The 25,233-nt window shown below is 36.3% G+C and overlaps 1 protein-coding gene across 1 annotated transcript; it reads left to right on the top strand.

Moving 5' to 3' along the window:
* Nucleotides 1–1,467: 1,467 nt before the first annotated feature.
* On the top strand, nt 1,468–22,375 carry LOC147493307 (Zn-dependent exopeptidases superfamily protein). Its single transcript, XM_086563988.1, is given in 22 exon segments — nt 1,468–1,786; nt 1,855–1,940; nt 2,017–2,118; nt 3,704–3,810; nt 3,900–4,000; nt 4,860–4,947; nt 7,219–7,307; nt 8,000–8,139; nt 8,258–8,423; nt 8,569–8,704; nt 8,882–8,978; nt 9,479–9,608; nt 11,160–11,219; nt 12,075–12,193; nt 12,990–13,114; nt 14,605–14,829; nt 16,054–16,214; nt 18,771–18,934; nt 21,170–21,252; nt 21,339–21,424; nt 22,119–22,202; nt 22,204–22,375. Coding segments are annotated over 22 exon segments (2,631 nt in total). The 5' UTR covers nt 1,468–1,564; the 3' UTR covers nt 22,264–22,375.
* The last annotated feature ends 2,858 nt before the right edge of the window (nt 22,376–25,233 follow it).

Raw genomic sequence — 25,233 nt, 5'->3', positions numbered from 1 at the left:
ATCAATAACAAAGATCAATCATAACATTAAGGGAGATGTATCCAAACAATTCATAAACAACTAGGGGAGATGCAACCAAACCAACTAGAAACTCCCCTTCAAATCCAAAGACATATATCGCAAGTAACTCCCTATAAGCATCTTGTCACAACAAATAATGGCAATATAAAAAAAAAACAACGAATTACCTCAACAAGAGATAGTAAAAGTCTGTGAAACACCTGAATACTCAGCACCACTACGACATAAAAACGGGAATCAAACCCTGAAAAGTTTAACCATCAGCATACGATAAGCTCCTCAATCAGAGGGCTAAAACAAAAAATTAAAGTCGGTGAAATACCAGAGAAGTGGTCACCATGACATAAAAGGGAGTCAATCCCGACCCTAACAAGACATAAAAGGGAGTCAAACCCTTTAAAGTTGAACCATATGTCTATGAAAGTGCTTACCAACTAAACAACATAGTCAAATACCATCTTCAAGCGTCAAGTAACAACCACAACGAACCACGAGCTCTAGCACCCAACAACACACAAATAGCCTCAGACACATTTGCCTCGGGCAAACAATAGACCACTAGTATCATGTACTAGGGCAAACACAACCGATAACATTACTTACTAGGGCAGAAAAATGGCCCTCAATTTGATGAACCACTATGGTGCATAGAGAACATCGTGGAGATGAGACTTGATCAAAATATATCTAACATGGTGGTAGCTCCAACTCACTGAAGAAAAAATAACAAGCAAGTACACAATCACTTCGTCTCAATAATGCCGATGCATTAGGGAAGTATACCATAAAAAACCAAATGGATGTCAAAAACAGGTGAGTATCAATAATCACAATACTAACTCGCATAGTCCAGTAGCGCACACAGGTACGTGTCCACAAAGCTATAACTCACGTGTCAACAAAGCTCAACAAAGGCACACAAGAATCAATACCGACAGGCAAACTCAGCACCAATCTTTTGTTTTTTTTGTTTTTTTGGCGTTGCTTTCCACTATTCCTGAGACTTTAACCCCATTTGTACTGTCTTTTTTGTTATTCCTGTGATGTGTTTTTCAACTCTTTCTTTGATACTAGTATACTGCTAAGCAGTGGGGGTGAGCGGAGTGGGAGAGGAAGATGGAGGAGTGGAGATTTAGAGTGTCTGGAGAGGAAGAGGAAAATGGAGAGTGAGAGAGACGAAGAGAAAAAACAGAATGGAAGAGATGAGGACAGACAGACACCAACCAAGTTGGTTTTTGTCCGCATAACCCCCCCCCCTCTCCCAAAATGTTCGCATGCTTTGATAGGTCTAGAAATTGGGCTGGGCTCCTCGTTATAAAATGACGTCCAGACACATAGGCCCACAGTGGTGCTGCTGGACAAAGGACGCATTTTATCCGTGTCCGCACAGTTAAGACGACGTTAACGGGTGAATCTTCCAAGTACTTGAAGGTCAGAAGTTTCGATGCCACCTATGTTTCTGTTCCATTGACCAGTTGACCCACCTGACCCTATAAATACGGAAAACAAAAGCTTTCACTCTCTGAGTCCTGAAAACTGAAAAATGAGAATAGGGTTGATAAAATTAAATACCAGCGACATTTCGGCATTCAAATGTCTCATCTCACTTTCCATTCTTTACGGAACTATATCAATTCTAGTCTACTCTATACTTCACATGAACCACATCACTCCATTACTAATCGATGCACCACTTGATCAATTCTCTGAAGCTCGTGCTATCGAACATGTTCGGATTTTAGCTCAACAAATTGATGGTCGTCAAGTAAGTATTAAATGTTCAATTTTGACTTTTTACTTTTGACTTTTGATTGAAATGTTTTTGTTTTATAGGAAGGACGACCAGGTTTAAAGGAGGCAGCTAATTATATTAAGTCACAGCTGGAAATTATTGCAATGCGGGCCGGGTCGAATATTAGGTTGTTATTATTATTATTACTACTACTTATTTTTTAGTTATTTATTGCTGATGTGTTTATGTTTTTGTTGTTGCAGAATTGAGATTGAGGAGTCACTTGTTAGTGGTTCATTTAATATGATGTTTTTGAGACATAGTATATCTCTTGCTTACAGAAATCATACTAATATTCTTATGAGGTACGCGCATTCACTTGCATACATGAATTTGTTTGTTTGTTTGTACGAAATGTTGGAATCGTCTTTATAAATGCAGTGTCATAGTAGCTATTCATAATAATATCATAAAGACAACATTAGTACTATTGTTAGCATGGGCTCGTTTAGTGGGGAAATTTCTGTCTTCTATGACTGTCAAGTGTGGAAAGGTATTCGGAGAGGTTTCATGGAGTTCCAGAGTCGGATTAGATTTGGGAGGATAAGTGATTGGGGGAGAGACCTATTTTTGGAGTTCCTGAGACTAGCCAGCTTAATCATTAAGAATCACCCAATTAGTGATTTCATGTGCTTTGATAATGAACATCTTGGTTGAGGCATTGACATTCATACTACCGAGGCATAGGGGTATTGTGAGCCTTGCTGCACACTTGGGGACGTTCGAGAACATCCCTGCTGTGAGACCTAGTATAGATTGTCGACTTTTGTCTAGTGGCAAGGATGGATACATTTGTTCCAAATCCTTCTAATTTTTTATGTTCTCCCTTCTCCCGGCTACTCAGCAAGTCATTCCTTGTGCAATCATGTGGGGCCTTTGGTTGGAGCAGGACACTTTGATGATAGATCATTGTGTGTAAGAGGTCGTCATCTTGATAAGGGACATATCTTCCTTTGGTCAATGATATGTGAGGACTGGCATGATACTACTTTCGGTCTTTGATGGGACTTGTTTAGCAAGTAGTCAAGTTTTAGTGTACTTGTTTTTGTTTTGAGTTTGCTTTTGTATTCTTCTAATAGGATAATTGGATATGTTATCCTATTACTTTAAAATCCTTTTGATTATATCTTCTATATAATATAAGATGTGGTTTTTTCGTAGCACTAGAAGACAAAATAACAAAGAGGCAAAGACAAAGAATGGTCCAGATTAATTTCTAACACCATTGAATGGCTGATGTGTGTTGATCATCCTCAAGATGCGTGTTTATGGTTGTTTTACTTAATATTTGTCCATAGCATACCATATCACATAACCAGTTTGCCATGCTGGTTAAGCCAGTTGGTTCGTCAACATTTAGTCGTGGGTTCGAATCCTGCTAAAGACTTTCATTTCCTTGATTTTTTTTATTTTTGTTCTCATTAAAATAAAACAAAAAATGGAGGGTGCCACGTTAGTGACTCGAACCCTGAGTACTTCAGCATACTGGGATTATTTATTGTGCGGCGCTCCATTATGCAACTTCTTTTTATTATTTTTGAGACTAACACTATTGAACATACTATGACAGCTAGGTAACTAACAACATTCTGATATGTATTCTAAACGTACTGCCGAAGGCGCTGATGAGTGCCTTTAAGGCACGGGGCATTACCTAGTGTATAGTACAATATACCTTTATGGCTTTAACTTTACCAATAAAAAAAGTATATGCAGATTGGGTTATATACTTGTATTTACGCACTTGTGTGACATATATTCTGCTTTACGTATCAAAAACTATTTTTCTTGAGGAGTTATTTGCTTCCATATTTAATGCTTGTGTTATTACATTTGCTAGGACTTCGAAATACTTGTATTTTTCTTTTTTGAAAATTTATTAAATTACAGGATTTCATCAGCAGATTCAAAAGAAACAGACCCGTCGCTTTTAGTGAATGGACATTTTGATGGTCCACTTGGCTCTCCTGGTGCTGGTGATTGTGCTTCATGTGTGGGTGCGTTTTATGATCCAATTTTAGTCGATGCTCTTGGTTATATCTATTGGTTACTTGTAGCAGCTTCTGAATCACCCCCTTTCGTGCAGCATCAATGCTTGAAGTCGCTAGACTCACAATTGATTCTGAGTGGTCTCCACCTCGTCCAATTATATTTCTTTTCAATGGCGCAGAAGAACTTTTCCTCTTGGTAATAATTCCTTACTCCTCAATATAGAAATGAACTCTGCTCTCATCATTCATTAATATAAATTTGTTGTATACCTTAATCCTGGTCATATGCTCTTTCAGATTTCTTTCTTTCACAAATTTGTGGGTAATCCAGTTTCTTCATTGTACTTGGAAGATCCAAAACTTTCTGTAACATTACCCAATTACCTTTTCCCATTTTTTTTCTCGAGCAGTTGCTACCTTATCATATCTGAGGCACCCAGACCTACTAGTTGTAGTGTATGACATCTCCTATAAGAACTGGCTGCTTTCTTGTCTTGATCAAGTCTCTCTTCCTTTACTCCTCCTGCACTACTTGCATCCCCACTGCTTTCCTTGTGAGTATCTATCACTTTATCAATGTCACCTTTCCAATCACTAAATTGTCTAGAATATGTTTATTATTTTTTGAAAGGCGAAAGATATATTTCATTACTTCCAAAAAGATAAAATTCTCACTTAGCAAGATGCTACGTTCCGAGGTTTGGATTTGAATTTTACATTACAAGAGAATGCGAGCCCAATTGTATGGGGAGTCTTGAGATCTTAAGGCCCTCAAAGCCGCCACTTCCCTAGACCAATCGTAGAGGGTTTCTTTGTTCTCTTACAAGATTTTGAATGTCTCCTTTGTCTTGTTTTCGACATAATACTAAAAAGAATTGGTAGGATTGATATAACCCCTGTGGACTGATATAATTTTGGACATGCATATTGGACTGCTGGATCTATATAACTTTAGGATTAAGAGTTTTACTGTCTAAGCTGATAAGTACCTTTTGTACTTATTTGCTTCTTGAATTTTTCGACGTATTTGCTTCATAGTTATCTGAATATGCCAGGGTTCACATGGATTTATGAAGACAAATAAATGGAATGATACAATTGGAGCTTTTATTAACATTGAAGCATCTGGGACTGGTAGTCTTGGTAGGTTTCTTTCTGAGTTTCTTAATGAATTATATATTTAATTTATAACTGAACCTTTGTAAAAAGGATAAACCTGATTGAACAATAACATATTTAGGATATACCATTGACAAATTCTAATGGCAATGGAATACTTGAAACACTACACTACCCATCACAGGTCATCATATTTTAGACCCAAATATTTGTAATTTTAAAAAAAAATTGTTCTCCTCTTCTTGATTATCAAAATAAATAAATAAAATGTTCTCATCTTCTTTATTTAAAAAGACTCATTTAAAAATGGTGTGGCAGCTTTTGTACCTAGGTCTGTGATAATAACTCCCACAAACTTGACCAACTAAACTGTCTGGCACTTACTATGTTAAGTAAAGACAGTTGATAAGCAGAATGCATGTGAGATGGACACTTAATGTTACACCTGATTTAGGCCTCAATTATTTGATAGTTTGTCCACAAACTTTGCCAACTATACTTTGCTGGCACGTGCTATGTTAAGAAATGACATAGCTGATAAACAGAAGGAAGCCTAAACAGAATGCATGTGAAATATAGATTTAATCTCCCACCTTACTTGGGCCTCAATATTGTGATTGTGGCGAGATTCAGCCATTTGGGAAATATATACAAGTATTTCAATGACAAAAAAGGTAAGGAAGAACGACTAGTATGCATGCATTGTCTAATAGTGCATGTGTGTACATATTTTAGCAAATATAAATGTGGCCACCTTCTTAATGTTCGGATATGGTCTTGGTGTGGGTGGGAAGTAGGGCAGGGAATCAGGTCAGGTTGGACCTGAACCCGAATAGGCTGGGTTCGGGTTGATTTTCATATCAGTTTTTTAATTTGGGTCGAGTTCGGATTCAGGTCTATTGGGTTCGGGTTTGGATACAAGTTTTGGGTTTTTTTTTAAAAATTTTAGTGTTATCCGATCGGGTCTATCAGGTTTGGTTCGGGTTTGGCCATATCCGACCCGTTCCCTTCCCTAGTGGGAAGTACCAGAACACACTCGTGACTAGCCCACTTCCTAGGTACGGAAGTGAAACAAGAAGAGGAAGTGCTAGGTCTTTGGAACTAACTGGAGTAGTAAGTCCGGATGATCATTTCCTAACTAGTAACTCCAAATTCAGAAATCTACTGCCCACTTCGGAACTCCCACTCCTAATCTGAACCAAAGCATGTTTAAGTCAATTTAAAAGTCCTTAGACATATAAAGACCTATTGACTTGGGAATAATTATTCTAGTTAAACACTAATTACTTAGCTCACGAGTCACAAGTAATTATGGGAAACCCTAATCTATTTTGTTGATTCCTCTTCATAGGTTACGTAGCAATATTCTTTTTGGCCCATTGATCCTATACTTCTCTTTGTTCTTTGATCATCAACAAAATTACTTGTGTTTCTAGATTAAGGAAAATCATCACACAATGCATATCTAAGTAGGGAGATTCTTTGACTACCCATATTTAAAATGCCATAGTTATGAATCTGCGCCCTTGCTTTTATGTTGGAAAATGCTTGTTGTGATATTTCAAATGGCATCTATTGGAAAAAAGTGCAAGAAAAGAAAGATTTCAATTTTCTAGAGCCTTGTGCTGATGTGGACAGTAGGTGCGCTAGCAGGGCAATACATGTGTGATGCACGCAGTGCCAGACACCCGAGCAATTACTGAAACTTTTTTGTGCAACACCAACCACATTAAAGCTCGTCGCATGCATGTCAATTTGTGCACTGTGGTTGTACTGGGTGAATCTAGCAAGAATATCATTACGCTTAGGCAGTTACTAGTAACTGCATGAATAGAGAACTCTCCCAAATTTGTGAACATTTCGCCCGTCCGTCCTTCTTTTCATGTCATTGATGACACCATCACTTGTCTGAATTGGCCAACAAAATTAGTTTTTTTTTGTTAGTATCATTAATATTATTTCGTTGTCAACACTTTTGGTAATGATCTGATTTCTATTGAGTTTCAGTAAGTACATCTCTCTCAACCGAGTCTTCTGCCACTTGAAAGTTTAACTCTTGATTATACTTTTGAATGTTACCATTGATATCGGTAGTGGGCTGTGAAACAATCATCACATTATTACATTTGATAGTTCTCTGTCTTATCCATGCAGCTGGCAAACAGAAGGAATATGTGGGGTTAATAAAATTACAACTATGATTTGAAAAATAATGGACACCTTAGTTCTCTATGTAATTTATATGTCATAGGATGCTGTCTTATTCTTGTTTGACTTACATATTTCAAATTGCAGATCTAGTTTGCCAATCTGGACCTGGGTCTTGGCCGTCACTTGTCTATGCTCAGTCTGCCGTACATCCAATGGCACATAGTGCTGCACAGGTTCTCCTTTGGCTTGCTATGTCTTTCATATGCAATATCTCTTTTGACTTCAAGAACTCTTCTTAATATACTTGATCTCTTTTTATGTCTTTTTATCTGTAAAAGCTAAATATTGATATACTTAGAATTACCCAGCAGCTAATACTAGGAGTCTAGGACCAGGATTCGATTTAAAGACCCTCATACACCCGATACCCTACAAAATTACATCTTATATTTTGTGATAAGCAATTGAAGAATAAAGAAATAAGTGAAAGGAAAGGAAAGAGAGAGAGGAGAAGACGAAGGGGATGAGAAAGGAGGGTGCAAGGACGCACACACACACACACACACACACTATGACCACATTATAAGCCAAACAAAAAAATAACAAAATAAAAATAACAAAATGAAAAAACAAACTTGGGTGAGTCTGCATATTCATACGCAAAAATAAGGTCCTCATATTTCAAGGCTCACCCTCATATCAAACATTGACTAGACTCATTGGTTTTCCGTCCTATATAATCTGTTTAAAAGTACAGATCCAAGAAATGCATAATATATCCATACTTTCTCTTTCCCTTCGTTAGTATTTACATAGTTTGTTTGAACATTTCTGGTTAGTGTGGCTGTTGCTTAGTCGTTCTTCTTGATGTCTATCTAGTTCTGGATGGATGATGAGTCTACAAGTTATTATTTTCTCTTTGCAGGATGTTTTCCCTGTTATTCCTGGGGACACAGATTACAGAATATTTGCTGAGGATAGTGGGGACATTCCAGGACTGGACATTATTTTTCTCCTTGGTGGTTATTTCTATCATACCTCTTATGATACTGTGGAAAGAATATTGTATGCATTAAATGCTGTTCCGATACTCTTTTCTTCCTTATTTTATTTTATTTTATTTTTTTGAATTTTCATAACAGTGGCCTGGATCAGTTGCTTATACATGTGAGTTTTTTATTAGACCTGGAAGCATGCAAGCACGAGGAGATAATCTGTTCAGCTTAATCAGAGCCTTTGCAAATTCTTCTAAGCTGCAAAATGCGCACGAGCGCTCACTTGTTAAATTGGAACTGCATGAGATTAAAGATGATCGAGCTGTTTTCTTTGATTACTTATCTTTATTTATGGTATGTCTTAATCATATGTATTTCTATAGATATTTACCATGTTTCTTGAACACTTTTTTTCTATTTTTCTTGCTTGTTCATGTCAGATTAACAGTTGGATGTCTTTGGCATCTGTCAGATTGACGGCTATTATTATTTTTTCCAGATATTTTACCCAAGGAGCAAAGCTTTGTTGTTTCATAGTCTACCCTTTGTTATCTTCCTTCTCATGCCGTTCTATTTGCGCTATCCAAATATTGGTGTACAGTCTCTGTTTAGAACCTTCAGTGACGTTTTCAAAGGTATAATCTTTATGCAGTTTGGAAGTTAATCACATTTATCCTGTTGTCTTATTCACTATTGTTGACTTGAGGGTTAGAATGGCAATTATAATTAGTATCTTTTGTGTTACCCTTCTTTTCTTAAACTCAATAGTGGAAAACTGTGGAACTAACAATTTTTTACATGATACGTCTCAGGAATGCTTTTCCACATTATTGGAGTTATTCTGGGGATCATTATTCCCATCATCTTTTCCATCTTGAGGTTGCTTTTCTCAAGTTACACAATGAGCTGGTAAGAAGTCATTTCTCACTACAGTTGCTCTATCTTTATTACCGTCTTTACCTTTACGAATTATTGCAAGTTGGTAGACTTTAATTTTTCCATGTTGCACTAGCTCTTCTTGGCGTTTTCTGTTACAAGTGTGGTAACTTGAGCTTGGTCTCAGTTCACACCTTCAAATGTCATATATCTGTTCCCACTTAGTATCTGCCTCCCAAGCATTAGCTGACTTTTAGATTCTATTGTTATTCTTCTTATTACAATTAGGCCATAAAGCTGATAGAATAACAATTAATATTGAATTGTTCCTAAATATATGAGCCGATGGTGCTAGAAGACCTTATCTCAGGACCTATATTCTGGAAATGGGGATTCCTGGCCCTTGTTTAGTCTTTTATATATGAAAACCAATGATTCTTCTTTTACTGACTCAAAGCAGTTAACCGTGTATCTATATCTTCATGAAATAACATTATCTGCTAGATTTCTAGTGACATGATCATGCCATACAGGTTTGCTCACCCATATTTGGCATTCTTGATGTTTGTGCCCTCATCACTCCTTGGTCTGTTGATCCCAAGAACTGTGTGGAGTCACTTTCCCCTCTCTCAAGATGCTACAGTTCTGAAAATACCAAAGGAGGTATAACCTTTCGTCATTTTGCACCGTCTTCAATGCTTTGTGGCAGTGTTCATTGCCCCGCCCCATTTTTTAGGTTTGGACCCAGATGTCTGTTAACATACATTGTTTGTTCCTGATATGACATACATATCATGTGAAATGTAACTGGTTTGCTGATAAAGCCTGATATCTGTTATAGAATGGTTGCACTGTTTTTGCATACACGACACATAAAAGCTTGTTTTGCAAATTTGCCAGTGTATTTTTTATTTTATTACTATTATTTTAATCCACAACTTTGCCAGTGTATTGAATGTCAAAAGTATAATTTTTTTCTGTAAATATTTATTAATCTTGCCGCTCAGAATTTGCTTATCTTACAAAGTGCACTAAGTGTAGCAATTGAGCGAAAACATAATGAATAGACAAGTTTGTTCTTGTCTCTTTTCATTATTAGACTCTTGTGGTCTCTATTGACATGGCGCCATAAATCTAATCTTTGTTATTTTAATGATGATAGAGTTGAAGAAACTGTGAGTCCTTCCTACTCCTATAGCAAGTCACTAGGATGCATGCTTACACCACCAGCTATGTTTAGATTTATTTATATCCTAGAGGTTTGAATTTCGGTTAACACAATTAGTGAGAAACTCATAGTATTCGAGTATCATCAAAATGCACCCCACGCAAGTGGTCTGATCTACTTAGCGCTCGGCATAAGTAGTGGATGTAGATTGTTAAGTTCTTGTATAGCTCATTTTCCTCTGGTCAAGAATATGGCAGTTGTGAGATATCCCTTTTGGAGCACTTTGTTTCTAAATGGGAGATTATCAGGTAGGGTGAATCTGCGTTAGACCATGAGGCCTGACTACAGACATCAGACATGGGTATCAACACTGTGACACGGATTCAGGATACAAGACAGGATTTTAAGAAGTTGAAGGCACAGATATGATTACAGGATCCTAGATTGTTGTTTTTAGAATTCCTTAGGCTAGTCAAGCTGTAATATACTGAGAGGAAAGTACCTGCTTGGGATGTTTTGTTTTCACTTCTAATACCCTGGTTGTTCTTTTGAGTTTTGAAGAGCGTAGCTTCAAACCTAAGTAACCGTTTCTGAGAAAAAATACATTTAACATTATGTTTAGCATATTATCATAGTAGTATCTTATTGTAATTAAAATCACATTAGCTGTAAGGGTAGTGGCGATGGGCGTACTGAAGTATATGGGATAGATATTACTTGTACTTTTACTGGCTTTGTGCTTTATGTTCTTGTCTTTTTCCTTTTAGTGCACATCTTGTCCTACAAATCTATTTAATGAGATATTAATAGTTTGATACATTTCATTTTCACCCCATCATCTCCATTTTTGTGTGATGTCGAGTATTTGAGCTTTTGTCTGAACAAACACATGGTTTTAGTCAGTGTGAATCTCTTGCCTTTTCTGGCTATTCACATTTTAATTCGTCACTTTTTGTATGCCACTACTTATTTGTTTAAGATGGCTAGCACCATCCATCATGCACAATGAGTTAAAACTGAAATTTGCTTGTTCTTGGAATTTGTAGGTTCTATGTGATGAAGCAAGGTTTTGGGGAGCTTTTGGACTTTATGCCCTCATTACTTTGGTAAGTAATCTGATTATAAAGCATCAAGGAGCAATAATTGGAAAAGGTCTTAGATATTTCTTCTTTGTAGTGTATTATTAACTATTATTATTATTTTTGGTATCAGTAGAACCTAATATTTTTTGGGGACAACGGAAAGAGAATGCTGGAGATGTAACTAGTGGGAGACCCTTTTAATTCGCTAAGGCATTACACAACATCCAATTTCAGATGATTGAACCAGGCTTCCATCATCGAAGATTCTGTTGTTTGTCTCCAGCCGGCTGCTGCAAAAGTATAACGTATGCTGCTTTTTGAGACCTGGAAGAGGGGCACCTACCGAAAAAAAATAGAAGAAAAAAAATCACACAGCACTCATGTTGGGATTTGAACCACTTTTACATCTCAAGTGTCATCCGTCAAAATCTTTTTCGTTGCCAATTCCTTTAGAACTCAGGAACTTCATTATAGAAGGAATTGGTTGTCTCCAAATCAATGGGTGCTGACAGCTGAGGAATCACCCTCTCATGACATATCTTATCTTGGATTGGACAAAGATTTTATAGGGGAAGGGGGGTAGACATGTTAGTAACAGAACCTTGTAGAAAGGAAATAAAATAACAAAAATAAGGGATATGGGAAAGACACAAAGGCTTTGAAACTGGGGGCCGCATAGCTGTTCATGTTGTAGAGTTTCTTTGTTGGTTTTGTTGTATCTTCATCTCAATCCATGCTTTGATCCTTTTGAATTTTCCCCAAACGATATGATTTGAGCTGTATAGTCTTTATTCTTCTTGATTTAATGTATAATTACTTAATTAGAGGTATGAAAGACGTTTTACCATATCCAGTTTCTGTTGGAATGTTGTTGGGCAGGTTTATCTTGTAGCTGGGCTTAGTGGTGGTTTCTTGACTTTCGTCGTTGTGGTTTTTATGCTTCCTGCGAAGATATGCTTCTGTCTTCTGAACAAGTCGTTTGGTCATCAATCACTCAAGTACAGTCGGAACCTCTTACCTGTGATATTAATTCTTTGATATTCATGTTATACGTGTTGAGGGTTGTTCCAACTTTGAGGTTTTCTTCCTTGGCTCTGTATAATTTCAAAGAAGAAAGTTCTTGGTTGATTATCTGGTTTCCAGTTGTATGAATCGAATTTTAGACCTTTATATTCACTATATAATAGCTCAAAGGAAAGCCAATAGTTACTGATTTAAAGGTTTATTTTTTTTCCCTGTTATGAAAGATTGGGAAAAAATTGAATGGGGGCATGCGCTTTTCGCAACGGGAGATATTTTAGAAATTTCACATGGGACTGCCTATTAGTGACCCTATTTTATAGACACGGGTCACCTGCATTACTGCATAAGTACATAATGGACTCAAGGCAGGTTGCCACCACAAAATATTTGAGAAGTGTGGAGGGTGGATTCAGAAGTTTTGGTTTCTCTGACCTCTTTGATTTACAGTTGCCGAGTGAAATAAATTGAAACAATGTGAAGATTTTTTTTATTTGGTTTGAAATTGAAATCATAATTGCAAATTTATTGCAAAAGGGACTAACACACAAATAGTAGGGCAACCACTCACCTATCATTGAGTCACTCACCTTTGGTTGAGTGATTGTGCTACTATTGATGGCGAAGTCCCATTGGCTTTTGTAGTTTCAAATCAAACTCAACAAAGTTCATTGAGTGTCACTTCTCTTCATTTATTTACACCAATTGGCCAGTTAAAAGTAAGAAGCAATGTTTATTTGAACATTAAGAATTACCGATTGGAAAATCATGCAGGTCAACGGTGGGTTATGTTTTGCCTCTAATACCAAGCCTTGCATTCTCCGCCTACTTTGGTGGATTTCTTGTTCAGTTCTTGATTGAGAAGATGGGTATGATGGGTTCTCTTCCACAGCCCTATGGTGAGTCTCATAACTTTTTTGTTCCTTATGGGTAGCGGCCTTGATGAAATGTTGGACTTTATGTTCCAACCACTTTGTTTTGGGGTTTAGGGTTTGATGCCGTCATGTCGTAGTGGTGCTATTGATGGATGGATGAGTAAAATTATATTTAGGCTATTGAATATGCGAAGAAGACGAAAAAGTCTGGAGAAAAAGAGAGAAAAGACTAACAGCCTTAATTGGTTTCGGCCTTCTTTCACAATTCTTTATATAGAATTAATAGGGTTTACACCATAGAATTATCCCAACCTCTAGGAAGCATGGATACTGATACGCGACACGGATACGACCCGACATTTTTCAAAAATATAGGGCACGGATATGTCATGGACATGTTTGAATAATATATATATAAATATTATATAATTGAGCATTTTTCACTAAATTCAAATTAAAATGGCAATTCTATTTCATAAAATGACCAATTCAAATACATTAAGCAACAACTTACATGTATAACTTGGATTCACTTCATCTTTCTTCTCTTGCATCTCTTTTTAACTTTGATTTTATTTCACTTGTTTTTTTTTTGTTGAAGTTTCAAAAAAAATTCTTGTATGTGTGAGATTACTGTCCCTCGCGTGTCGGAAATTAAAAAATAAATTATAAAATCGGATACTCCAAATTACGTATCCGACACGTATTGGACGCGTATCGGGGCGTATCCGTGTCGGACACGGATACTTCACCCTTAGGGAGGTATCGGTGCTTCATAGATCCCAACTGTCCCTTAGAACTCTAACAGGATTCAGGATTGTATATATATACAATTATACATGTGGAGAAAGCATATGATCTTTTACTTGCAGCATTTTCAGTTGACCTGGCTTAACAATGGTATGTCGCCATTTAGAGATGAGCCATTATGTTGGTGTGGAGTGTGGACCCACCTCTTGGACAGAGCTTGTCCAAGAAGCCCAATGTATGGCGATTGGTATGCAGTCACCTAACAACAGTGTTTGAGCTGCATCGCAACAGTTAGTTATCCTCAATTTTTAGCCTGATTTACTCAACTCTAACTGAAAAGTTAAGAGGTGATCTGGTCAAGTAGTGGAGGGGTGAGATGTGCCTTATGTCTTGTAAAACGCCAAAGACTCGAAGTTGACTTAGACACAGCATTTAGTCCAATAGTTAGTGCAGTTCATTTATGAAGTGTTTCCATTGTAGGTATTGTGTCGCTAAGGAAGGTTGCAAACACAATGTGTGACGAATCTGCATTAGCATTTAGCAGTGTTGTATATAAGTTGCATCAATAGTTCTCTTTCTGATTGTTCTTTTTTCAACTGAGCTATACATCTGGAAGTTTCTTCCTGTAAACCCTATCACACTAAGAATTTTGAAAGACATTTAGAAATAAAGGGGACAGAAATTATGATGTTGGTTATTGCTGCTAATAAACACTGTTATTCCTTGTGGGATATCTCATACTTGATTTTATCATCTATCTGCAGGGTATTTCGTCCCTGACATTGTAGTGGCAGCAGTAGTTGGACTTGTGGTTGGATTTTGTGTAGGTCCGTTGCTACCTGTTGTCAGCCATTGGTTAGCCAGATCCTCTATTTTGCAATTCCTTCTGCATCTCTGTGTATTAGCTTTGGCATTGTCATCACAATTTTTCCCGTACCACACGGATGCACCTAAAAGGCTTGTACTTCAACATACGTTTGTGACATCAGGTAGTCTCTTATTCTGGAATACAACTCCTGAAGCACTAAAATTGTCAATTCTTTGCTGTTTGCTGGACCAGTTCTCTGGTCTTACTATTATAGTACACACTACCCACTGAAACAGATTGATTTCAATTTTGTACTTGTTCCTTTTATATGCGAGATTTTGACATGGGTCATAATTCTTTTTATGTTTGCACATACTAAATTTTAATAAACACCAAAATTAAAGCACCAAAAACTTGTTCCCAAGAGTAATTAGAGGGTTTTCAAATGTAGTGCCGCTGCAAATTTGTACCCACTTTTGACGGTGCTTATCTCGATATATCCAAGAATGTGCATCAAAATAAAACAAGCGAGCACAAGATATGTACAGTGCATATCTCGATCAAATGTGCTTTGACGGTGGATGAAAACGGTTGTAGAGGTTCAACTGCTGCAACTGTTATAAAAATGCTGAATTTACTGAATGTTTACTTCTCAAAAAAGAATTCCTTGTCATTACTGGGAATTGACGATATCTATCGGCACTCCAACATTCAAAAATACCCCAACGGTGCCCATGTTAATCCCTCGCCTTGTCACCAGTGCGTCCCTCAAGACACTGAAAATGTTTGTCGTTTTTTTACTTTAGCCTTAATTTTTCTTGCTTGACTTCAGTATCAGTTTTCTTTTAATATGCAAAACACCATTTTATAAATAAAACAAGATCAAGTAAAAGTTATAGGTTCCAACCTTGTCGATTTTCCCATCCCTTGGAACCTAGCCCCAGGCGCAATCCATAGTATGAGAGTATGAACGTGAGAGTATGCATTGTCAGATTATGGGTTTCATGATAAATCCTGTATACATTGTCAGATTCTGGGTTTCAACTTTTGCGCAAATTCATCTTCCATCAAAAGTGGGGACAATCTTTACCTCCTTTGGAGTTTTCAGATCTAAATTCTAAACAATTGTTTACCTGTGTAGCTTCAGGACCGATGTTGTCTACCTTCAATTTAAGTAACTTATATATGCCATTCCAAGGCTCTATATAACTGTAGGCTACTATACGAGATATTATACCAGCACAATTTCATGCATTGGTTTTTGTAAACTGTTTTTCTTTCAAAACTTTGCTAAAACGTAAGTCCAGGATGGGATTATCATATGTCTGCTCTATTACGTAACCTGTTCTGGAGCTTAGTCTATTATGTAACCAGTTCTGAAGCTGTCCTTTGATGAGATTTACAGATGCGGTTCAGATTCTAGACTCCAGCTTTGATCTTTCTGTAGTTGATTCCAATTCTTTACGCTTTGTTTTCAAGCATGCACCTGAAGTAGCTAAGGAGCTGCAGATTGGTTCAGAGCTGTCTCTTGAAAACATTAAACATTCTCATCAAGGAACTTGGATGGTACGTGCTAAACTACTAAAATAAATCTTCTACACACACACACACACACACACATTAGTGTGTATTCATTAGATACTTGTGTGCTTTCTGTACGCAGTAGTGTAATAGGGATGTCTGTTGCTCATGAACAAACAAAATTGCAATCAGAGTGTCTGACTATACTATTCCACTGATTATAGCGAAGACCTTCAAAAGAGTAGCCGACATTTTGGTTATCAGTGCGAAAATGTTTGCTGGTTTAAAATAACTTTTATAACAATATATCCCCATTTTGCGTTACCAAATCTAATCATCGGAGTGAAGGAAATCATTATTAAGTATTGAACGGGATATTATACTTGACACTTCAAATCACTCAAGAAAACAACCACACGATACTTGGAATCAAACGACTAAAAGGACCGTCAACATAGCAGGACAAAATCAAATCCCTTGTTTTTTTTGTGGTTCGCCTGAAGCCAAGCCACTGCAATAAATGCGTCTGCATCCATTTTTGTGTTGGTACTCTTGTTCTTCCTCTTCCTCTTCCTCTTGTTCTTCTTCACCTAAACAGTTTATGTGCATTTCTCAACCATCCAGTAGCAGCACAACCGACAACACACACCAATCGGTTAGAATGAAGTTTATGAGTTATCATAATCAAACTTAAACAAATCCAAGTAGTACTAATCTACTTTGAATTACCCTTTCATTTTGGTGACCCATATTTCGCCCCAGCCAATATAAACAATCCATCATCAAAATCAATAAAAGGAAAATTGATGCATGAGCATGGATTATTAATTAATTAGTAGTTTCTATTTTGTTTGGTTTCCTAATTCAATTAGGAATAGGATTTAGGATGGTTTCCTATTTGGAATCCAATTAGATTTAGTAGTTATTTTCTATATAAAGGTATCTAGGCCTTCATTGTTAGGTTGGTTGTTATTGAATATTATTTATTTCTTCATGTTTGAAGGTTTGAACCCTAGTTTTAGGTGTTTGATTTATTGATGTTTGAAGGTATCTAGGCCTTCATTGTTAGGTTAGTTGTTATTGAATATTATTTATTTCTTCATGTTTGAAGGTTTAAACCCTAGTTTTAGGTGTTTAAATCTTATTGATGTTCATCCATTGTTGAAGCTTCCGTCAACAAGATACATCAAAAATAGAGATCTGTCTTTGCTTTTGTTTTAGAGGAAAACTTGTATCCTTTTAGAGCTCGGGATATGGTGCTTGAGGGAATCTGGGTTTGAAGTGATAGATTTGCTGTTATGTTGGGAAGAAAAAAAGTACTTTGAGAACTAATATTGTTAAAGATTCAAGGTTTGGTTCCTTTGTATCAATTGATTAATTGAACTTTCGTGCTCACTTAGGAGGAGAAAATTGGAATTAGGTTGTTCGATTGAGAAGATGAAATCTCAGACATGTTGAAGGATAAAATTGTTGGTGAATGAAATCTGTGTACTGACCTGAAAAATTAGAAGAAAAAGGAAAAGGTAAACAAGAGGAAGAAGAAGAAATGATTGTCAAAGAAAAAAAGGTAAACAACAGGTGCTTTTAATGCAGTTGCTTGGCAACAACCGAATCACAAAAGAAACGATAAATTTTCTTTTGCCCTGCCACATTGACGGTCTTGTTAGTCTTTAATTTGCAGGGATCATGTGGTTGTCCTCTTGAATGATTCTAAGTGTCAAATATATATGTTCTGTGATCCCGTCCCTTTCAGTATTAACCAATAAAGATCATTAGCAAAACTGAAGTACAAGAAGCATTTATACCAATAAGGAAAAATAACTCAATTGTCAAATTCTAGAAGTAATGAAACAAGAACCAGAAAAAAATAATAATTAAAATCAAATAAAATGCTGTAGTCACAATGCCTCACATGAGAACGATCTGACTAGAAAGTGGTTCTAAAACCAGTCCGAAAAAGCTAACAGTCTCAGCGACTCAGCCTAAGTCGATATGGATAAAAACGGCTCTCAAGTATTTCAAGAGCATACTATGTAGTTGAGAAAGGAGGGTGTCTAGAGTGGATCCCAACTCCAGCATACTATTGTGAAATGGATTAGATTTATGAGCTTGCACATGAAGAATTTATATGAACTTAATGAAGATGATAAAATAGTGCAGCTCTTTTTTTTTTTTTTTTTTTTTTTTTTTTTTAAGAGAACACTAAGTAAAACAATTGGTAGAGCAGCAAATTAGTTGGGAGAGGCGAAACTCGAAAGCTACCCTGTAGAGCGAGTTCACTTTACCAGAATTTGTACTATATAAAGTTATCTCAATATGCATGATTTGTTATGATGTGCAATGCTAAAGAAATGGAAAACGATACAAGAAATGATGCATGACCTCACAACTATTACTTTCACCATAATATATACTCTCAAAAATTTTAGATCTGTTATTTGTTACTCTTGCTTGGAACTTTTAGTAATTTTGAAATATGCTCTCGTCTTTAATGAAGAAAACCTTGCTGTGAACGGAACAGGGTTTGGAAAAGTTGTATCTTTCAACAATGATTGCCAAACACTTGGATGCTTTAACATTTTCCAATTTTCTTTTCCGTAGGTGCTTTTTCCAGTATCCTTTTTGTTTTCAGGAAGCTTAAAGTTCCCTTCCAAGGGGGATGACATGTTGAGGCACTATAGCTATTTTCCTCTCTTGTTCAGTTACAAGCCGCATACAGTTTCCAGTTCTGGATTACGAAAAGTCTACTTGGAGCTTTCTCTAGGGTAGGCACGCTGAATACTCCAAACGAATAGATGAATTTACTTTCCTACACTATTATCGTGCTCTTGCGTTTATGTTTCAAACGATTTATTTTTTGATGTACGTTTTCTTGTCGTCTTTACTTGATCTCTTAAATATTGGAGCACCTAACTCAAATCCAAATGGCAATGAGTGCTCCTGGAACCAAAAAAAGAAAAGAAAAAATTGCTCGGGGAACTTATATATTAATATATCAATTAGCTAGGCTAAAGCTCGCTATGTAGGACTGGTAATCTCAACATGCACCCTCATGTAGTCATGTGTGGCGTGACTTGAGCCTAACTCATGGGCTTTGATTTTAGTGGGTGACGTGGGGCATGCATGGGAGCATAACATTTCAACTCCATGAGTTTAGATTCCAACATTTGGCTTTTCCAAAAATTGGAGCTTTGGTTGGTAATCTTGATGAATGGAAGACCTTCCACTCATATCTTACAGTGAGGTTTAGAACCTCAACCACATTAATCAGTTTATGATAACTGATGTGTTTCGTGAAGCGAACATGATGCAATTTTGATCAGGAAAGCACTTCAAGGTGTGCTGCTGTAGTTATTGCGAACTCTAGAGTTTAACTTTATAAACCTAATTCTCAGATATTCTTTTGGGATTGAGGTCTACAAACATGTTGCTGGGAAGAGTTACATGTTTCATTCTTATTGAATTATAACTGCTTACCAGAGTTGCTGGGAAGACAGTCTTCCTTTTGGAGGCAGACCAACAAACTGTGGGCCCTGATGATTGAAAACTTGGTGTTATGTTTGAGAATTGACAGAATTAGTTGTTCTCCTATGTTTATACTGTATAACCTTCCAGATACTTTCATATTTGTTTTTCATGATTAGAAAATGAATGTAGATTTAAGAAATCCTGAAGCGCTCACGTTTGGGAAAGTATCGCCTAGAAAATTCCTGTAAAACCTGGTAGAGTGGCAATTTTGAGGAAGATAAGGAGCCAGTTTTCTTCCTTCATTTGGCTAGTTGATAGGAAGTTAATTTCTTAGTAGAGATGTGGATTCTCGTAGAGGCTAGTGTACTCAGGGGGTTGACAAGTCAAAGGTAGCTGCAGCGTACACCGCTGCTGGGGATTACAATTGGACAACTTTCTTTACATTAGACATCGTACTTACAAGTTAGTAATAGCTTTTTCCTATATTTTTCTTTGTACCCATTCTACTTATTTTGGTCTTTTTTAGCTGTGCATACTACATACAGTCTCTATCTCTATCCCTGTTTTTATTTTTATTTATTTTTGTGAGTGTGTATGTGTGTTGGGGGGGGGGGGGAGGGGTGTGGTCTAAACCTGTACACACAATTATTCTTCTTTCGAGTATGCTGCATTATAATAATGTTCTGTTATACAACTTGATTCTCTTAGAAAGTGTAAGGAGTAGTGCAAAAGAGAGATAAGTTTTGAAGAGTATCTTAAAATTTAGTATTGTAGATGTTTCTACCCAATATGTGCAGTTTACTTCTCGATTTTGATCCATTATTCTCCAGAATCCTTTTTAAGATGATCAATGTTCCTTTTTATCCCTATAAGGAACCCTTGGCACGAGTCAGGCATCCTTGATTAGGACTACGTTTTTTTGATGCCACTGTAGTCGAGGTATCTCTATTTTGTTTGTATACGAGAGAAGGTTCATTTCGTTTGGTTGGTATTCTTAGTTGCTTCTTAAGGTCTCTTGCCACTTTGTTCAATATGTACATCTTGTAAGGAGACCCCCATTAGAAGAAGGAATTGACAATCTCATCTAGCCAAACATAGATCAAGAGACACAATCATTGTCTTTTTACCTCAAACATAATATTTCTCTTTTTTAAATATTTTGAATATGTGTCCGTTGCAAGTTAAGCACAGATGGAACGATGTTCTAATTTTTGTCAAAATTTTAAGGTTTAAAATATGGATAAGCAGCAACTTTTGGTAGTTTATTTCAAATGATAAATTCAGCAGATGAACTTTGGTATATTGCAAATTCAGAATGGAAACACTTTGAGTAAGCTTTTAGTTTTTTTGTACTGAAAATTGGTAGAGAAGAAGAGGATGCATGACTTACAACAGTTAGTTATGATAGTAGCTGAAATGGTTCACCAAAATCATTGCAATTATGCATGTCTGTTTAACTCCAGCTTACCTAGCTACCAGAAATCTACAAGTTATATGATCTCAACACATTTCGTTTGTATTCTCTGTTTCAGGTCTTTAGAGGAAGTTTGGGTTACAGTTTTAAACATTACTGGCCCATTATCCAATTGGTCATTTGCTGACAACCATCTTCCAGGTGCTCTAATATTTGCTTGGTTTTACTTGGCTAAGGTTTAGCTTTTGTCATTTTTCTGTACTGTAATTTTTGTTACTCTTTTGCAGCTCCGGAAACGGTCAAGGGAGGTCCACCTTCTCACATTTGTAGACTTAGCGGGAGTAGTCATCAGAATTGGAAGTTCTGGTTAGAGGTAAAGATTCATACACTTTTCACCTTGGCTCCTGACAGAAAATTTCTTCTTCCAACAAATAAATGTATAATTTTCCGCTTATTTCATCCTGTTACTTTGAAGACATATAATGCTTGGCATGTGGGAGAGTGTCATTATCATTCAGACATTACCTGTTGTTATCATAGAAGATGTTGGACAATCATTTTGCGTAGGCATATTTTGAGCAACACTGATCTGCTGTGTCTCTAGGAAATTTCGATGGTCCTTTTGAGTACAAACCCTGAGCTTAAAATTTGGCAAGGTTATATTCCCAATAAACTTTGGAACTGTGTGTGTGCTTCAAAGGAAGACTTGAACGTTTAACAGACCAATTTTCATACTGCTTTTGCCCTTTCAAGCTTCTTGCTGTATATTCCATTTTAGATTTATATGGTCCTGCCAAGCATATAAACTGGCCAAGAAGCTTACATTATTGTATTTCCACAAACTTGGATGTCTAAGTTTGTGTCATGTGTCTGAAAGGTGATGGTCCTATATTAAGATTTTTTTTATCCCTGGTCTTACTCTTCTTTTTCTTTTTCGTTTTGTTTCTTCATATTACTTGTGAGTAAACAGACAAAATCTTCTTGTTGTTCTAGTCTAATCAATTGCATGTTGAATACCGACTTACAGTGATGTTTATCTTTTGTTTGTATGTTTTTGTGGATGGCAGGTTAATAGTTCTGAAGCTATACGGGTGGATGTAGCAGTGCTAGATCAATATTTGGCTGACGATTTGAGGAAATTGAAAAGCCTTTTTCCCAAAATGGGTTGATGTTACTGCTTATTCAAGTTTCTTGTCAACTTACGTCTTCTAAGGCATTATTTATAGTGTGTTATTTAAATTTATACAAATTCAAAAGAAACTGTAAAAGAAAACAAAATTTTGATATTATTAATGAATGGCATTGGTTCATTTGCCTTTTGTTAGTTGTTGTCTGTCGTGTATCTTAATAGTGGATTCATGCAAACTGAATTGAAAGTTATCTTGCCGCTTAAGTGGGAATGTAAACGAAGTAATGAATGTAACTTGCCGGGCGTTAGGATTGATCCTTTTGTTTAGGTTTTTTTTTAGGTTTAGGTATGTATGTTTTTAATTTAGCAATATCAGTTGAACAAACATCGATTCGTTTGATTCCCCTACTCTACAGTGACTAAAACGTGGAGACGTTTAGGCGTTCAGCCGTAGAGTGAATTCTTTGTTTTCTTTATTTTGTTTTATCGTATATAAATGAGAGGATTAAGAAACAATCATTATAATCATCGGAGGTGTTCTAGGGACATAAGTTAAAAAAATACGAAAACAAACTCAAAATTGTTACAAAAAATTATTCAAATCCAAAACTTGTAATCTCATCAAATTGTACTCAACAAATTAAGAATGGTTAAGAATTGCAGACAGTTCATTTTTACAATTCTTGGTACTATATTTGACATGTATCATTATCATAGTGTATTATAATGGAAACCTTCTACATGTATCATTGCCATCTAATTGTGGTTTCCGATATAATACACTATGATAATGATTTAAAATTAGATTTAGCGACCTTCTACATTCTCAAGGGTAGACGATGGCTGAATGATAAGGTTTATAGTATTCCTAACTAATAAGTAATTATTCGTAGCTATATGTTAGGCTAAAATGTATCTAAATAACACTTTATTGTATTTAAAGTTGATTTCTACCTACCTGGAGTTGCATAGGCGGTGGATTACTTATAGAAGGAAATCTGTGGTATTGCCACATATAACACCCGGTTTTGTTACTTACACTTTTTTGCTTGAGACATTGTTCCCGATATTTGTTAAAATGAACACATCATTTGTTTTTTTAGTTTGAAATGCGTGAGAAGTGCTAAATATATGTTTGTTTCTTTGTTTTAATTCGAAAATAGGTACGTTTGCTGGACTTGTATGAACAAGTGGTGGGCATACTGGATGAGAAATGTCATACAATTGAAGAGAAGATTTCAAAATGTGGGTTGTTGTTCTCATTCAGTCAGAAGATGACATTCAAAGATTTAGTTCAAGAAAACATAGATGTGCCACATGTTTTGAAATCAAATGTGGGGGAGAACACACATTGAATCCTTGTTGTCTTCAACTTCTTGACATGGACATGTTATATGAACGATTCTTCGAAAATACCGGCAAGTGACCTAAATTCAAAGTTGAAAGCACTTGGTGTGCTGCTGCCTGTTGGCATATTGTTGCACGATACAAAGTGTATGCTGGATATACAGTTGGGAAAGGACTGGGAAATTGTGTTTGTAGAGTATGCTAAACAAAATGATACATGGAATTGCGGGGTGTTTGTACTTGCATTTGCCGATTGTGTTATCAGGCCTATGCCTGTTGTGTTTACAAAACAACCGTATTGCCTCCGAAAGGCCCTAGCGAAGGACTTAATAGACTGTGGGATAAATGAAGAGGAATTCAAGAAGGTCCAATTCAAGAAAGTGCAAGTTTGAAGGACTGACTTTTATGAGTGTTCACTTTTAGATTAACCATAATTGATTTTGTGGTTGAGTACTCTTTGTAGTTATGTTTTGTAGGTGTACCTATTTTTTTGGACAGTATAGTTTGTGGTTGAATTACTACATTGCGGATAGTACTGTGCTTCTTAGGAATTTTTGTCGAACCTAAATTTGTGTATTAACTATGGTGATAAGTTTTTCTCATCAGAAATAAGTTAAAGTAGGTAATAAACATTACTGACATAGAAAACATAAACATACAAAATATAAATTCCGAAGGTAACATGAACATCGACACTTGCATAAACTAGAAAGATTGATGTCACTCTAAATATATATAGTACATTACAAGATATTACTTAATTTTAAATAAAAATATAAGCTCCGATAAATATAAGATGAATGGTGACATCAACTACTGGTTAAACCAAGCTGCAGTAAAGTCTGACATGAATGGGAGAATGGAGTGATTGCCGATGGTTGGGATTTTTTTGACAAATACCAACTTGTCTACACTGAAATCGTACCAAAGGATCCTGTTGTTCCATTCAAAAAGTGCAATATTTTGTGTGAGTAGGTCGACGAAACATGGGTGACGGAAAGAGGAATAAAATTTGTCCAACGAATACGTACTCGGTTCACTCCACAATCTGTTGTCGTATTCATATAAAACCCTAAGTTCTAATTTCTCAGTAGCAATGTTGTCCTCACCCCATAACCTGAACATAATGACAATAGTACCATTAAACTTAAACAGTTTGTATGTACGATTTTGGTGGGAATTTAGTCTGCGGTAGCCCAATCCTAGTCCAAGATTCGAGGGCAATATTAAATATCAATATGCCTACATCATAAGGAGACCAGTGTTCATCATTAAATGACAACTCCAAGTCATTCAACCTTCTCCATTTTAAACTTCAGGAATCAAACAATTAAACATACATAATGATAGATTGCTTCGTTTCATTGGCTCAGGTGGGCCTTACATTTTCATCTTTTTCATGGTATTGGCTCATATTATCGCGAACACGCCTCATTTTCATGTTAGGAGCTTAGGACTTCGTAGGTTTTGATTTATGTTTGTAATGACCTTATGACTTTGATAGTTATTCTTGTTTTAGATATCGTTGGATTCTTTACTATATGAAATTATTCTATGCATGCATACATTGTTTCCATATTTTTTTAATGTTAGATTATAGGGTTTATTCGTAAAAACCCCCCCATTTTATGGCATGTTTTTGTGTTTACCCCCCAAATTTTGAATCATCACAAAAGTCCCCCCACTCCGTCCTGGCCCGTTCAGAA

Source organism: Coptis chinensis, chromosome 6 (assembly GCF_015680905.1).
Source record: "Coptis chinensis isolate HL-2020 chromosome 6, ASM1568090v1, whole genome shotgun sequence".
In the NCBI taxonomy this organism is placed as follows: Eukaryota; Viridiplantae; Streptophyta; class Magnoliopsida; order Ranunculales; family Ranunculaceae; genus Coptis; species Coptis chinensis.
This window is presented reverse-complemented; position numbering and strand designations above follow the sequence as displayed.